Source organism: Rhineura floridana, chromosome 3, assembly GCF_030035675.1.
Source record: "Rhineura floridana isolate rRhiFlo1 chromosome 3, rRhiFlo1.hap2, whole genome shotgun sequence".
NCBI lineage: Eukaryota > Metazoa > Chordata > Lepidosauria > Squamata > Rhineuridae > Rhineura > Rhineura floridana.
In genome coordinates, this window is record NC_084482.1 from 146,597,145 (window position 1) to 146,613,984 (window position 16,840).

The following is a 16,840-nucleotide window of genomic DNA, read 5'->3' on the forward strand; positions in this document are numbered from 1 at the left end:
TACCAACACCTTGAATTGGGCTCGGAAAACAACTGGTAGCCAGTGTAGGTCGAACAACACTGGTGTGATGTGATCTCGGCGGCGACTATTCGTAAGTAGTTGAGCCGCCGCATTTTGTATCAGTTGTAATTTCCGGACAGTTTTCAAGGGTATCCCCACGTAGAGCGCATTACAGTAGTCCAAACGAGAGGTGACCAGGGCGTGTACCACTAGTGGGAGCTGGTGAACAGGAAGGTAGGGTTGCAGCCTTCGTATGAGGTGTAGTTGGTACCAGGCTGCCCGGCTCACTGCCGAAATCTGAGCCTCCATGGACAGCCTGGAATCAAGCACAACCCCAAGGCTGCGGACCTGGTCCTTTAGGGGTAGACTCACCCCGTTGAACTTCAGGTCAATGTCGCCCAACCTTCTCTTGTCCCCCACAAGTAGTACCTCGGTCTTATCAGGGTTCAACTTCAGCTTGTTCCTTCCCATCCATCCACTCACGGATTCCAGGCAGTTGGACAAGGTCTCCACAGCCAACTCTGGTGAAGATTTAAACGAGAGATAGAGCTGAGTGTCATCCGCATATTGATGACACTGCAGCCCAAATCTCCTGATGATTGCCCCCAGCGGCTTCATATAGATGTTAAATAGCATGGGAGAGAGGATAGAGCCCTGTGGCACACCACAATTGAGAGGCCAAGGGTCTGATACCTCCTCCCCCAACGCTACCTGTTGGTACCTATCGGAGAGAAAGGAATGGAACCACTGTAATACAGTGCCTCCAATTCCCAATCCCTCCAGGCGAAGCAGAAGGATACTGTGGTCGACAGTATCAAAAGCCGCTGAGAGATCGAGGAGGACAAGAAAGGTGGATTCTCCCCTATCTAATGCCCTCCTCAAATCATCTACCAGAGCGACCAAGGCTGTTTCAGTTCCGTGACCAGTCCTGAAACCCGATTGGTATGGATCCAAATAATCCGTTTCATCCAAGAGTGCTGACAACTGGTTGACCACCACTCGCTCAATGACCTTGCCCAGAAATGGCAGATTCGAAATTGGGCGGAAGTTATCGAATACTTGGGGATCCAAGGAGGGCTTCTTTAAGATGGGCTTTACAATTGCCTCCTTGAAGGCTGATGGCATCACACCCTCTTTCAAGGATGCGTTTGATTTTAAAGGAATTTATTTCTTATTGTGAGCTGCCTTGGATTCCAGTCAGCAGCCCTACCTCACAGGGTTGTTAGAAAGACTCCCCTTATGCACACATGCACTGGAGATGTAAAAATACATACACCCCATATAATAGTTTCTTGTCAAAACCAGTTGGTCATTGCAGAACATTTTTTAAAAAAATCAGTATTAGTTTCCTTCATAATAAAAGCAGTAATTCACTAATAGGGAGAAAAACCCTGGTGGTTTAAGAAAGTACCTATAGTCCACAGATATTTCTATCAAACTTTAACAAGCAGGGAAACTGGGCAGCTATAGTGAATGCACGAGGGGAGCAGGAGACCTGACCTCCTCTTTGAGATATTGTACTACCCTACAAATTTGCCAAAATGCAAACAGAATTTGTGTTGGTCTTTCATACTCCAATCCACTTCCTGTGTCACTTGCAAGAATTTGGTAAAATGTGCCTCTGAGCATATAGTGAGTGGTGGCAACATCTGCCAACTCCAAAAATGGAGAATTTTTGTATGTTTGTTGGTATTCTTCTTACTTTGCTTCTTTCCTGTGTTACTACTATTTCTACAGAGAATCTAACCTAGAAAATTATATTTCTCTCATTATTCATTCTAGAAATCCGTGTCAAATTTATCTTTATTAATTTCAAAGCCTTTTTATTGGTCAATGTCATATGATGGTGAAGACGGCCTTTTTTGTTTCAAACTGGAGGTTATGCTCTATTTCTGTATTGGGTTCATTAACAGTTGAATCTGAAACTGCAGTTTGATGTAAAATCAGACTGCTTACAATATGTTGCTACTTAAGCAATGACTATAGCTGCTGGAAAAAACAAACTTGGCCTGCCCAAGATGCATGTTTTCAGCCTGCTATGCTTAAACTATTCCATTTTTTAGGAAAGTGGGCATGGTCAATTAAAAACATAGAGCACGCCTAGAATTTTGCTAGAATATATTTCACCTCCCACTGTTTCATCTTGTGCAAACTGAGACACTCCTTATGTCCATTGGAAACTATTCTGCCGAATAGTCATTCCCATTATTACGCAATTGTTTTGGGAGTTTTTTGGTGTAAATTTTGAAAAGTGTTGCTGTACTTTACGTATTCATAGAAACAGAAGCAAAAGAAAATGATTTACTGTAGGAAACTTTACTAAAATTGCAAAATAAATCAAACATATTTAAAATGACTATCTGACCTATATCAACTGTGTCAATATTGTTGCTTCCTGCCTGCTAAAACTAGATCAGGACAGCACATGTCTTGTTTCTATTATTCGGGCTGCTTGCAGGTGTTGCCATCACTCACCATATGCTCAGCGCGACATATTACCAAATTCCACCAAGCTACACAGGAAGTGGATTAGACTGTGAAAGACTAACCCAAATTGTGCTTGCATTTTTACAAATTTGTTATTGTTATGTGCCTTCAAGTCAACTACGACTTATGGCGACCTTATGAATCAGCGACCTCCAAGAGCATCTGTTCAGATCTTGTAAGTTCAGGTCTGTGGCTTCCTTTATGGAATCAACCCATCTCTTGTTTGGCCTTCCTCTTTTTCTACTCCCTTCTGTTTTCCCCATCATTATTGTCTTTTCTAGTGAATCATGTAATCTCATGATGTGTCCAAAGTATGATAACCTCAGTTTCATCAGTTTAGCTTCTACTGATAGTTCTGGTTTAATTTGTTCTAACACCCAATTATTTGTCTTTTTCATAGTCCATGGTATGCACAAAGCTCTTCTCCAACACCACATTTCAAAGGAGTTGATTTTTCTCTTATCCGCTTTCTTCACTGTCCAACTTTCACATCCATACATAGGGATCAGGAATACCATGGTCTGAATGATCCTGACTTTAGTGTTCAGTGATACATCTTTGCATTTGAGGACCTTTTCTAGTCCTCTCACAGCTGCCCTCCCCAGTCCTAGCCTTCTTTTCATTTCTTGACTATTCTCTTTGTTTTGGTTAATGACTGTGCCAGGGTATTGATAATCCTTGACAAGTTCAATGTCCTCATTGTCAACTTTAAAGTTACATAAATCTTCTGTTGTCATTACTTTAGTCTTTTTGACATCCAGCTGTAGTCCTGTTTTTGTGCTTCCCTCTTTAACTTTCATCAGCATTTGTTTTAAGTCATTACTGGTTTCTGCTAGTAGTATGGTATCATCTGCATATCTTAAATTATTGATATTTCTCCCTCCAATTTTCACACCTCCTTAATCTTCGTCCAATCCTGCTTTCCGTATGATATGTTCTGTGTATAGATTAAATAAATAGGGTGACAAAATACACCTGTCTCACACCCTTTCCGATGGGGAACCATTCAGTTTCTCCATATTCTGTCCTTACATAGCCTCTTGTCCAGAGTATAGGTTGCGCATCAGGACAATCAGATGCTGTGGCACCCCCATTTCTTTTAAAGCATTCCATAGTTTTTCATTATCTACACAGTCAAAGACTTTGCTGTAATCTATAAAGATTTTCTTCTGAAATTCCTTGGTCCATTCCATTATCCAACATATGTTTGCGATATGATCTCTGGTGCCTCTTCTTTTTCTAAATCCAGCTTGGGCGTCTGGCATTTCTCGCTCCATATATTGTAAGAGCCTTTGTTGTAGAATCTTGAGCATTACTTTACTTGCATGGGATATTAAGGCAATAGTTTGATAATTACTGCATTCCCTGGGATCCCCTTTCTTTTGAATTGGGATGTATATTGAATGCTTCTAGTCTGTGGGCCATTGTTTACTTTTCCATATTTCTTGACAGATTTTTGTCAAAATTTGGACAGATTCAGTCTCAGTAGCTTGTAGCTACTCTATTGGCATGCCATCTGTTCCTGGTGATTTGTTTCTTCCAAGGATTTTAAGAGCAGCTTTCACCTCACATTCTAGAATTTCTGGTTCTTCATCATACGGTTCCTCCGTGAATGAATCTGTCATCCTTGCAACCCTTTTATAGATTTCTTCAGTGTATTGCTTCCATCTTCCTTTTATTTCATCTCAGTCAATCAGTGTGTTCCCCTGTTGATTATTCAACATCCCTACTCTTGGTTTAAATTTCCCTTTCATTTCTCTAATCTTTTGGAACAGGGCTCTTGTTCTACCCTTTTTGTTGTCCTCTTCTATTTCTATACAGTAACTATTGTAATAGTTCTCTTTGTCCCTACTTACTAGTCACTAGATTGTTGCATTTAGGGTTCTGACTGTGTTTCTATCTCCTTTTGCTGTTGCTTTCCTTCTCTCTTTAACCATTTTAAGAGTTTCTTCAGTCATGCATTGAGGTCTTTCTCTATTTTTAAATAGAGGTATTGCCTTTTTGCATTCTTCCCTGATAATGTCTCTAACTTCACTCCATAGTTCTTCTGGTTCTCTGTCATCTAAGTTTAAAGCCTCAAACCTGTTCCTTATTTGATTTTTAGATTCCTCTGGAATGTCATTTAAATTGTATTTTGGCATTATGATTGCTTGGTTCTTCTTCTTTAACTTTACTCTGATTTTCGATACGACCAGTTCATGATCTGTACTGCAGTCTGCTCCTGGTCTTGTTTTCGCAGAAAGTATGGAACTTCTCCATCTTCTGCTACCAATTATATAATTTGATTCCCATATTGACCATTTGGTGATGTTTATGCGTACAGTCGTCTTTTTGGTTGCTCAAAAAATGTGTTCGCAAGAAACAAATTATTGGCTTCACAGAATTCAGTAAGTCTTTCTCCTGCTTCATTTCTGTCTCCTAAGCCCCATTTCCCCACAGTTCCTAGTTCTTCTCTGTTCCCTACTTTTGCATTCCAGTCTCCCATGATTATCATCATATCTTGTTTTGCTGTGTGATCGATTTCCTACTGTACTTCTGTGTAAAATCTCTCCAATTCCTCTTCTTCTGCATTTGCTGTTGGAGCATAGACTTGGATGATGGTTATGTTAATAGGTTTCCCATTTATTCTCATTGATATTACTTGCTCAGATCTTGCATTGTAGCTCTTAATTGCTTTTGCTACATCACTTCTCACTATTAAAGCAATCCCATTTCTTCTTAATTTTTCATTTCCTGCATAAAATATGTTGTATTTGCCTGATTGAAAATGTTCCATTCCCATCCATTTTAATTCACTCACACCAAGTATTGTAATGGTGATGCATTCCATTTCTTGCTTGACAATTTCTAACTTTCCCTGGTTCATGCTTCTCACATTCCATGTTCCTATTGTGTGTGTCATACAACTCTGGACTCTCCTTTCGCATCTGTGCGCATCAGCCTCTGGGCTTCCTTTTGGCTTTGACCCAGCTGTGTCATTAGTCACAGCGCTACTCGTACTTGTCCTTTGTTCTTCCCCAGTAGCTCGGTGAGTGTCTTCTGACCTGGGGCTCTCATCTTCCAGCGCTATCTCGTGTTGCTTTTGGATACTCTGTTCATAGGGTTTTCGTGGTAAGAGGTATTCAGAGGTGGTTTACCATTGCCTTCCTCTGAGTTTGGATGCATCTTAGTCTGGTGTCTCAGCTTTGACCATTCTACCTTGGGTGCCCCTGCTAGGAGTCTAGCCTCTTGGTCTAGACTCCTGACAGCATTGCTCTCAGCTTCTTTGACACTCTCAAACCCCCTCACCGCATTAAGGTGTGCATCCTAGAGGGGGTACAAATTTGTAGGGCAGTACAATATCTCAGAGAGAAAGTCAGGTCTCCTGCTCCCCTGGTGCATTCACTATAGCTGCCCAATTTCCCTGCTTTTTAAAGTTTGATAGAAATATCTGTTGGCTATAGGTACATTCTTAAACCACAAGGTTTTTTTGACTATTAGTAAATTTCTTTGCTTTTTAATCTGGGAGGTACGAAATAGGATCCTGTGCAAGTTTGGTGAGAATTCATTGATCATTTGCATGCTTATTGAGTTCAATGGGATTTACTCTCTTACAATCAGGCTTGGGACAGGTGAAACTGCCCTCAGGGCATAGGGAGGGGAGGAAGGGCAGAGGAGAGGAGGGAGGATTGGAGCAGGCAGGAGGGAAAGGGGGAGGAGGGCAGGTTTGATCATTTGCATGCTTGTTCAGTTCAATGGGATTTACTCCTGTGCAGTCATGCTTAGCATTTGTAAATCTGGCCATGAGGGGAAGGAGGAGAAGAGGGAGGGAGGGCTGGAGTGGGCAGGGGAGGAGGAAGAAGTCAGAGGGGATGGGAGGAAGAAGGGAGGAGGAAGGCATAGGAGAAGAGAAGGAGGAAAAAGGCAGGTCTGATCATTTGCATGCTTATTGAGTTCAATGGGATTTACTCCCGTGTATTCATGGCTAGGATAGGTAAACTTGACTATGGGGGAGGAGGGGGAGGGGAGAGGAGAGGGAAAGAGGAAGGGAGGAGAGAGGGAAGCAGAAGGAGGGGAAGGGGAAGGAGAGAATTGGAAGGGGAGAGGGAGGGGCAAAAGAAGTGGGAGGGAAGGGAAGGAGGGAAGGAGCAAAAGTGAGGTCATGGGAGGGAGGAGGGAGGGAAGGCAAGTTTTACCGTTTGCATGCTTTTTGAGTTCCATGGGATTTACTCCTATATAATCATGCTTAAGGTAGGTAAATCTGACCATGGGGGGGAGGGAGAAGAATGGGATTGGAAGGGGTTGGAGGGAGGGGCAAAGGGAAGGGAAGGGAAGGGAAGGTGCAAGAGGGAGGGGATAGGAGGGAGGAGGAGTGGAGGGCAGGTTTGATCGTGTGCATGCTTTTTGGGTTCAATGGGTTTACTCCTGTGCAATCATACTTAGGATAGGTGAAACTGACCTGGGGGAAGAGCAGGGAGGGGGAAGAGGGAGGGAGGGGAAATGGTGGGCAGGGGGAGGGGGAGGGGAAGAGATTGAGTGGGCGGGCACTGGGCTTTCATTTCCAAATGGAAAACATTGTGAACAATATCATTGCTTCTCAGCATTTCCCCCACCTTTTTATTCTACAACAAGCACATGTAGTCTCCCACCCAAATTTAAACCAAAGTTGTCACTGGACGCATCCACACCAGATTTCTATTTCACTTTAGACAGTCATGGCTTTCCCCAAAGAATCCTGGAAAGTGTAGTTAGTGAAGGGTGCTGAGAGTTGCTAGGAGACACCCTGTTCCCTCACAGAGCTTCAATCAGAGTGGCTGACTGTTAAACCACTCTGGCCACTGGAGATCTGTCAGGGTAATAGGAGTCTCCTCTCAGCATCCTTCACAAACTACACTTCCGACTTCCCACAAACTACACTAATTTCAACAAATTATGAGAACACTGAAAGAAAAAAGTCCAACTGGTCTGGGTTTTTTCCTCTCTTTTTACACTTTGAACTCTCGATTCTCTCTGACTATTTTGTGTATTGCCATGAAAACCTAGAAGGTTGTTAAGCAAGCATTTCTGAGTGCAGGACTATAAGTTTTGTAAGGTTATGTTTTGAAATGAGCTTATGGGAAGCATCAGAATGGCATGGGAGGTATTTTCAATTTAACAGTGCGGAATGCGAAAATTCCATGCTGACTATAGTATACAGCCACTCTCATGGCTGTATAATACCTAAGTCACCCTGGCCTAATTGCTTTAAAAATAGGTTTGGAGGGAGAGGGAAAGATTTACAACACAAACACAATTCTTTGCTATGCTCACTCAAAAGTTCCATTAATTTACTGCACAATACCAATCATGTCTACTCAGAGGTAAGTCCTATTGAATTCAATGGTGTTTAGTCTGGGTATGTGGGATTAGCATTGCAGCTTTACACCCATAAAAGCAAGTATTGGATTAAATCTACATATTGGGAGGGTTTTCAAAACACTGCCCTCTTCAAGAGCCCAGGTAAATTTAAACTTGTTTGACTCCTGCACACGAGAGAGAAAAAGACAGAAAGCTATATACATAATTTATGAGATTTTCCAATAAGCAGGAAAAAACAACAGTTTTCTGGCCTTGCAATGGGGTCTAGCTACTGCATGGAGATCAACAATTCCCTTGTCAATCACAACCCTGACTTCACTTATTGACTACAAACCTGAAAGGGCAGGGTTAGAGCAGCCAGCTATGAACTCATTTAACAGAAATTGTGCAGGGGGAGGTTTGATGTTTTGGTATATATCTCATGAACCAAACCACCTAGAAAGTTAATTTAAAAAAAAATGAAAGTTGAGTGTCTGGAGATTAAGGTGACTTACCTGGTGACCCAGAGCGTACCCCAAAAATCAGCAACTTTAGTTCAAATAGAGTGCCTTCAGAGGACTAAGGGCCCATCCAGCAGAGGACTGTCCTCTGTAAAATAGAACACAAGAAGGTGGACACATTTCAGAATGTAGAGCCTATGGATACCTGATTACTGTGGAGCAGTTGAGTGTCAAAAGCATACCCATGATGCCAGCATTCACACTTAGCCCATGGCATTATGGTGGAAAGTTAACTTGGGCCAATGAAAACTTTCTGCTGTCACAAGCTCAGAGGACCATGTGGATAGACCTGTAGAGTGTAACTGTGAATTTTAACAAAACAGAAATTCTGAAAGTAGCTACTGGTTTATAGGGACCACCAGCCCCTAGGTCCTCCATTGGGCATTAAGCTGCCACCTCTTATGTCACTGTGGCCACCTCCTTCTCCCTTCCCTTGTCAGCTTTTTCCTTGCCAGTTAGCAGAAATAAGAATATGGGCCAGCTTCTCCAGCACCTTCTTCACCACCTTCTCCTCCCATAGCTCTTCCCAGCACCAGTTGGTGCTGATGAGCAAAATGGATTTCTGCTAGAGGTGGGTGTCAATGGCTGCCATGAAAGTCTCCACTCTTTTTGTGGGTTGAGAAAATGGGGAGGAACCATTCCACATCATTTCTCTGGGGAGAAGAGACATCTTCAATTTGCCTGGTGAGGGGCATACCATTAGCAATGGCAGGAGCACGGCCTCCTGGGCTACCACTCTGCATCCTTCGCAATGCCTAGTGTCATTCCAGGGCATTGGGTGTGGGAGGAGAGGGGTGAAAACGGCAACTGACATACACATGTAAAGGAGAATATTCACAGAATAGTTCTGCAAAAGTAGCTGCCCAATGGAGCTTTTTTGTATTGTCAGGGGTCTGTTGTATTGTCAGAAAATGGAGTTTTAGACCCTTTGGAGGCCCAGTGTGAATTGTTCCTCTTGCTCCTAAATCATTTGCAAGGTAAGGCACTGTGTTCATCCATGGGCTCTAAGGATGCCTCCTGGCATCTTCCCCAGCAAAACCTGCTTGCTTAGGTGGGGCTGCTGGAACACAGGGGCAGGAGCAACAAGCGCAACTGCTGACAATGCACTGGAAACGTTATGAGAATCTTCCCAGCTATCAAATCAGTGGATGGACGAGCTACCATGGGAAGTTATAGAATATTCTCCCTTTGAAATATTCCAGGCAAGGTTAGTAAAACATCTTTCTGGGATGTTTTAGTGGGCATTTTGCCTCAGCACAGGGATCTTGCACTCAACAGCTTGCTGGATCTCTTCCAACTTACTTTACTATGATTCTGTGTGGGCCACATGAACTCGATCTGCTGGAAGAAGGTTTATCAACTGTACAGACATATAATACAATGCAGATATTCTTTTCCCATGCACTAATGCTTCCTTATCATATAATGATATCATTACATATAAATATAATTGGATGCAGTGCTGCACAATGGATTAAATGCACTAAGGTGTACTGATCAGTTCTTAGTTATCTTACAGTGTAATCCTATACACGTCCCACGACTCAGAAGTAGGTCCCATTGCATTCAACTGGGCTTATACCCAAGTAAGTGGGTGGAGAATTGCAGCCGTAGTTACTTTAATGTAGTACATTACCTGATTCTGTAATCACTCTTAATGTAATGATTCTGATTTGTTCTCAGGTAAAGTTCAAATTTTTGCAGTTAGTATATTCAGCCCTTAACAGCTTGAATCCATCTGAAGGATCACCTTGCCCTGTATGTGCCAACTCAATCATTTCCATCTGCAGAACTTGCACTTTTGTAAGTGCCATGCAATGTTCATTCTGCATCTGTTTGTATGTGAACAGTAGTGTAGTGGCAAATTCAGAAGTGCAGGGTCCCTTCATCATAGTCACAGCTACACCCGCATCTAAGATTATACAACCTTCTAACATTATAGAATTATCTGACCAGGCTAGAACACTTCTCTATGACTGTCACCAACAGACTGTCCTTTCTCGCTGTCAGAGATATTGCTTGAATTACTGAATTCAGTGTCTACACATTTATCTCTTGCTGCTACCAAACTGCTTGTTACGTAGATGGGATACTATCATCGGCATTCACTATCTCTTCTTCTGCAATTGCAGAATTCTCACTCTCCACAAGTTGTCTTGGCTTTTTGAAGTAGAAACTAATAAAGGCTTGCAATTGACACTCACTGGGACTTTTCCCAATGACTAGCACACTCCCTTTTCATGCTGATTGGCTCATAGGATTTTGCGGATGTAGGGACTCTGCTGGGACTCAGCTCCCAAAAAGGTAAGGGGTCTAAGCCCCCCGAGACCCTGAATGACTGCACCCCTAGATGTGGATCTTTGAGTGTGGCAGCAGCTATGCTTGGAACTCCCTTCCTATCAACACTAGGCAGGTGCCCTTGCTATAGTGTTTCAGACACCTGCCCCAGACTTTTTTTTTAATTTCAGCAGGCCTTTCCAGACACATGATTTGGTTATGTGTACTTGTTTTTAATATTTGCTGGGTTTTATCTGGTTTTTGGTAATTGTTTTATACTGCTTTAAGTGCACTACTTAGAGGTTCTTTTTTGATTAAGCAACTGATTTTTTTTCTAAACAAATAAAATAACTTACCTCTAGGTAGATCCCTGTGTCATAGATGTCGTGTTACAAGCCAGCCTCCTTGTTATTGTCTTTGTAGATGTGTCCTAAGATTAAATGTGCCTTCAGGTTTTCAGACTTCAATCTGAGCACATATTAACATTTTGGTCCTATTACTCAGCTGCTCCAGACAGGAATATCAGTATTCTGTTCAGCCAGCTGGTATAAAAGATAATGTGTGTGGCTGACTTTGCACCCTATACCGAGTCCAGATGTTCTCTAAATAATACGCTGATCTGAACAGTCTACAAGAAAGAAAGAAAGAAAGAAAGAAAGAAAGAAAGAAAGAAAGAAAGAAAGAAAGAAAGAAAGAAAGCAGGATCCTGGTCTGTAGTTGTACTTAAAGTGGCTCTTTGTTATCCACAACTGGAAGCCTGCCTTGAACAATAAAAAGGAGCAAAGGCATCATGAAGAACAAGTAGGCACTAATTGCAGAAAATATGTTTGCCTTTATACTTCTGTCTCTCACTGAAGCATATGGCATTTCCTTTTGGAACCTTCCAAATTCTTTCCAAAACCCAATTAAAGGCACATCATTCTACATGGAAAGGACATGTTTATATAGAAGTGTGTGCTTACAGCCAAATAAACATACAGGGAGGTTTTATGAATGAGGTGATTTACACACTTAAAAAAACAACAACACTAGCCTGATGCTTCAGCAAAGAGCTGTGCCCTTTGTCATGCAGAACATCTGTTTATAGGATCACCTAGACGAGGGGTGGCTGTTACTGTTGTACAACAACTCTCATCAGCCCTGACCATTGACCATGCTGCCTGGAGTTAGAGTCAAGCATCATCTGGAGGGCCACAGCTTAGCCACTCTTGATGTACTTAAATTCTGTGATATAACAAGGTACTACTTTCAGCGGTGGAGACTATTTTGGCAACAAAAAGCAGTAGGCATATAGCCCCAAGCATGTTCTTGGTCCAATGAATGATCAGAAGGGTGCATCGCTAAGCACTTGTTTCTGGGTGTGGGTGCTTTGCGAGATTGAGGAGAGCAGACATGACCAGGGCCACGTGTGTTTACTGAAAAAGTTGTTACGCAGGAATTGCCTGGTTTGAAAAGATGGAGGCTTGACTGTTTGATGTTTTCAGGACAGTTTAGCACTTGGCCTTTACACAAGGCTTTGTTGTAAACCACTGAGTGTGAACCACTGAGTGTATTGTTAGCTTTTTTGGTGAGGCAGCATCAGATAACTGGGTCATTGGTTGAAGAAGATTGGTGTTGGACTGGAGTTGGTGAATGTCTAGAGGATTGTCTCCCTTCAATGACTGGCTGTGTGGCAGCCTTTCTCAGTGACCTTTGGAAAGGTAAGTAGTGGGTGTCAGGAATGGTGTAGGGGTCAGCTAGGGGGACCTTTGGTTCTAAGAGGAAGAAAGGATTAGCAGAAATGATGATATGGGTACAGCTGAGATCTTGGAGGATGGTGATCCTGGCCTTTTTACAGCAGGGCAGACTCATGGTGCTGGAGGTGACAGGTCCATCTGAGATTGGCACTCTGAGGCAGTTCAGGGAGCAGTGGAAGTTCTTTGTCGGAGGCTGGCCAGCTGGTGCAGGTGATGCTGTTGGCGGCATTGGAGCAACCAATCCTGACAGCAGCAGGGGAAAGGTCAGGTAGCCCTAATCCCTCAGGCTGGGATGCTTTGCTTTGTCACTTACAGAATGTGGTGACCGGGCTAGATGTTTTGGTACGAGTGCAACTGCTGCCAATGGCAGTGGTGGTGTTTCAGGCAGTGCTAGCAGCTGTTCTTCCTTGGGTGGCATTGGGGTCTGCCAACAGCTGGTGGGCACAGCCCACCCTCAGTGCAGTTATCTTCCTGAGTCCCTTAAATGACAGTAGTGGGTTCAGTGGTGGCAGCTTCAGCAGCCTGGAGTTGTGGGGCTCCATGATGATGGGACAGCAAGGAGCAGTTGTGGGTCTCTGCAAGCTGCGGCAGGGGTTTCTAGTGTGACAGCCACATCTGCATCTGTGTTCTTACCTGTTTTCTCACCAAGTATGCAACTCAGGGTGTCTGGGGAGGGTGCAGCATGTGCACAAGTAGCCTGATTCTATATCAGGTATGGTGGTTCAGTATGGATCCCTGCAGTCACTGGTTCCTCTTTGTCAGTCCTTGGTTTCTTCACAAATAGCTGGTAGAGCATTGGGCCTCATGGGCATGGGTGATCAGTGGTCATCAGAGTACAACTCCTATGCTTCAGTGTCTTCCCATCTGGGTTGCCAAGGAGAAGGTTTGAAGGGGAGAATATGCAGGCATTTTACTCTCCTTTTTAAGAGGAGCTCAAAGTTATTGGTCAAGGATGGGGTGCTTACTACCCTACATTGGGATGTTGAGCAGTTTAAGAAACCCAAGACAGAGCACAATTTGGACAAAAAGAGCCTCCCCCTTTGATTAAACGTTTGAACATCATTCATAAGGCTTACAATTCTTTGGTAGGTTCTTCATGGGTTTCAGCACCTGGAAGAAGTGTTGGGGCTCCCCTTGGTCCCAGAGAAGATGGAAAGGCCTGATACCAGCCTCACTTTCCTGTCTATGAAGGTGGATACTATATTGGGGCTGTCCAGGCTCCCTGTGGAGAAGATGGTTTTGTTAAGGGAGTTGGTGACAACCATATTAGGGAGGAGGAAAGCCACTTGGAAGGATTTTCAGCGGTTGGCTGGGCATTTGAACTTTGCTTGCAGGGTGATGGTCCAGGGAGGGCATTTTGTACCTATCTTTTTGCTTTCATCACTTTCTTAGGGTCACCAGGGAGATCAAGGTGAACTTGTGTTTATGGAAATGGCTTTTGGAGCCCTATAATGGTATGTCTTTCCGGAAAGTTCCTTTGCTTCTTGATGCTTGCTACAGAACAGTGAATCTGTCCATTTCAGTTTCTCTCAGTTTTTCATTTTTCCAATCTTAAGTTCAGTTCTCCACATTTCCACATCAGTCTGCGAATTTTGTTTTAAGTCCTCATGAAAAGTTGTCAGCATTTTAGTGTGGATTTCTCCCAATATACACATTTTATGTGATTTTGCCTAAAATGCACATTTTTGCAAAACATATTTTCCCTAATATTTATATTTTCCCTAATATAATGTATTTCTATATGTTCTTTTAACTAATATATGTATTTTATGCTAATATATTCATATTTGAACATATTACTTGGCTGGAGATCTGCACTGCAAAATTCAAACAAGGGCAAATGTCAAAAAATGGCTGTATTTCAGTTTGCATATGTTTCAGAAAATGCAAATTAGTTAGGTTCACCTCTAAATGTGAACTGAATTGAATTCCCCCGCCCATCCCTACTTGCTGTTGAGTTTATTTATTTATTTATTTATTTATTTATTTATTTATTTATTTATTGTTTGATTTATATCCCGCCCTTCCTCCCAGCAGGAGTTCTGATGCAGCAGGTAGCTATGGTTGGGGATTGTTCTGGGACGCCATGGTATTTTGTTCCACGTACTTGTGTCTGTGTCTTCTTTATCCTCACACACCACCTGGTACTGATGCATTGTTGGAACTACCTGGCCATTCCTTGGATAGAAGGCTGATGCAAGTTTCCCTGAGCTTTGTAAAGGAAGACCAGGATATAAGTGAATAATAAAACAGAGAACCCCTGAAGAAGGACACAAGTGCAATAGCATTCTCCCACTCATGATCCCCAGCAACTGGTATTCAGAATCATATTACCTCTGACACTGGAGATGGTACTGTAATTTAAATGTGACTTTCCTCTTCTTTGAACAGCAGGCCCACATGCCATATTATGAATTATTTTTGGAGACCCGCCTCAATTTCAGAAGTGGTTTGCCCACTGGGAGCTGCCTTTTCACAATCCTGCCTTGGATGTGCATGATCAGTTGTGTGATGTTCTTTGAATCCAGTCCCTTGTGCAAAGTGGCTCAGTAGTCTAGCCTGGACTCTGACGCAATCTGAACAGACTATTTTCCATGCTGCTGACATGTAGGCACTGAACTAAATCAGTTTATACACGTATTTGGGGCAGTGGGGCAAGAAAAATTTCACAGTCTAAGGCTCAGAAAGCAACGGGTGTGGCTGGGTGGGAAAGTATGTTAATTATAGTAATCCTGATCATGGAGAAAAGGGGCAAATGAGCTTGCCTAGTCTTCAGTTAAGTTTAATTACCCAAGTAATACTAGAAGTTAATTTTATGTAACAATAAGAGTTGACAGTTGGTTTTCTTCTCTTTTGACATTTTTCCCAGTGTGCAATAGTACTGCATACATTCTTGGATTTAGATCAGCACCTGATACTGTTTTGACAGAAAATGATGAATGCCACCATTAATGAGGTAGCATTATGAACGTAAAATGAAGCTAGTGCTCTTAAAAGAAAAAGTCTAGTTACAGCAATTACCACCAGATTACTTTCAAATTATAGCTTGCCCAGCCACACCGGCACTACAGGTGAACAATTGAGAGCAATCAGCTTCTTGTGCGCTTTGAGATGTCTACATGCACAGCCCTCCAAAGCCAGGTCATCTGTTGCCCCTTCCAGGAGAGAAGGAAGAAGGGAATGCCTTTTCCTACAGCTGAGCTGTGGCATCTGCGCAACAACGTTAGAGCTCCTTTACTAGGGAATAAAATGGACCTCAGTCCAACAGGTTCATGCACAATAAATCAGAGCAACACATCTATAAATGAAGCTGGAAACCCCCTGAAATCACTACTGCTCTGGACATATATCACTGGTTCACTTTTGGGCAATTCAAAACATTTGGAAAATAAAATTCTTGACAAAACTGTGTAGTATATATTGTATTGTATTGTTGGATCCAGACTTAGTCATGCTATGTGTGTGCATACATGTATATGTTAAAGGGAATGTAAGCTGAGTGGTTAATGTGCATAATAGCTGGCCATTGTGCACATTCACCAGGTCTCATGGGGAATGTGCACATTAAAGTTCTAGTATTAATCAATTAATCAATCAATTAAAATTATATCTCACCCTTCCTCCCAGTAGGATCCCAGGACGGCTATGAAGAGGGACTTGTGCACATTTCCCACTCAATATATACCTGAATTTTGTGTATTCTCAATGTACTTCTCTTTATGTCTCATGTACTTCTCTTTGTGCACATGAACTGTTTCTTCTTCTTTTCTTTTTTCTCTTTCAAATACAGCCGCTTGTATTGAATGGGATTCCACTCTAGCAGGTTTTCCAACACTCTGAAGTGGCTTGGGGGCAGGAGGACACAGCTGCTGCCAAAACAGCTGATCAGAAATTCCCAGCATGCATGTGGAATGCTCCACATGGCTTTTTTTTTTGGATCCTGACCTGTATATTTTCATTATTTAAAAACAAATTCATTTTTTTAAAAAAAAATTAATAGGCTGCTTTAAATTGCATGAAATTACATCCTGGTTTAAGATCTTTTGATGGCCTTAACCAATTAAACTGTAAAATGTTAGCACAGAAGGAAAGAAACTGGATGTAAGGCCGCTCCATGGGCAGAGCTGAAAGATCAGTGACTTTGGGTGCCTCCTCTCCTTGAACTTGTCAGTTCCAGTTGGGTCATTAGAACAACTTGTAAGTAAGATCCTGAATGTGAGTTTGCTTATTTCTAAATTTAGAACATTCTAAATTTTCTTTCTCTGTCATGTCTTTTTAGACTGTGATCCTCAGGGCAGGGACTGTCTTTTTTTGTAATCTGAAAGTTATTTTGTGAGCCTTGTTGGCTGAAGAATTGAATTTTTAAAAAAGCATTCTATATATTTTGATTGATTTTCTGTTTTTGTTTTGTTTTTTTAAAAATGAATTACCCTAATTCTATTTTATCACTGTATTCTCTTCTCTCCATTTGATGTCATTGCCATCGTGCCACTACATCCATAG

At 42.3% G+C, this 16,840-nt stretch overlaps 1 protein-coding gene across 1 annotated transcript in view; it reads left to right on the top strand.

The window, feature by feature from the left end:
- The window catches only part of CACNA2D3 (calcium voltage-gated channel auxiliary subunit alpha2delta 3), a 1,117,495-nt gene extending 1,101,297 nt beyond the window's left edge, over positions 1-16,198 (top strand). Inside the window, exon 35 of the mRNA XM_061618250.1 lies at positions 16,128-16,198. Within this exon, the coding sequence (XP_061474234.1) occupies positions 16,128-16,140 (13 nt within the window). The 3' untranslated portion in view covers positions 16,141-16,198. The remainder of the gene's footprint in view (positions 1-16,127) is intronic.
- Positions 16,199-16,840: the final 642 nt, after the last annotated feature.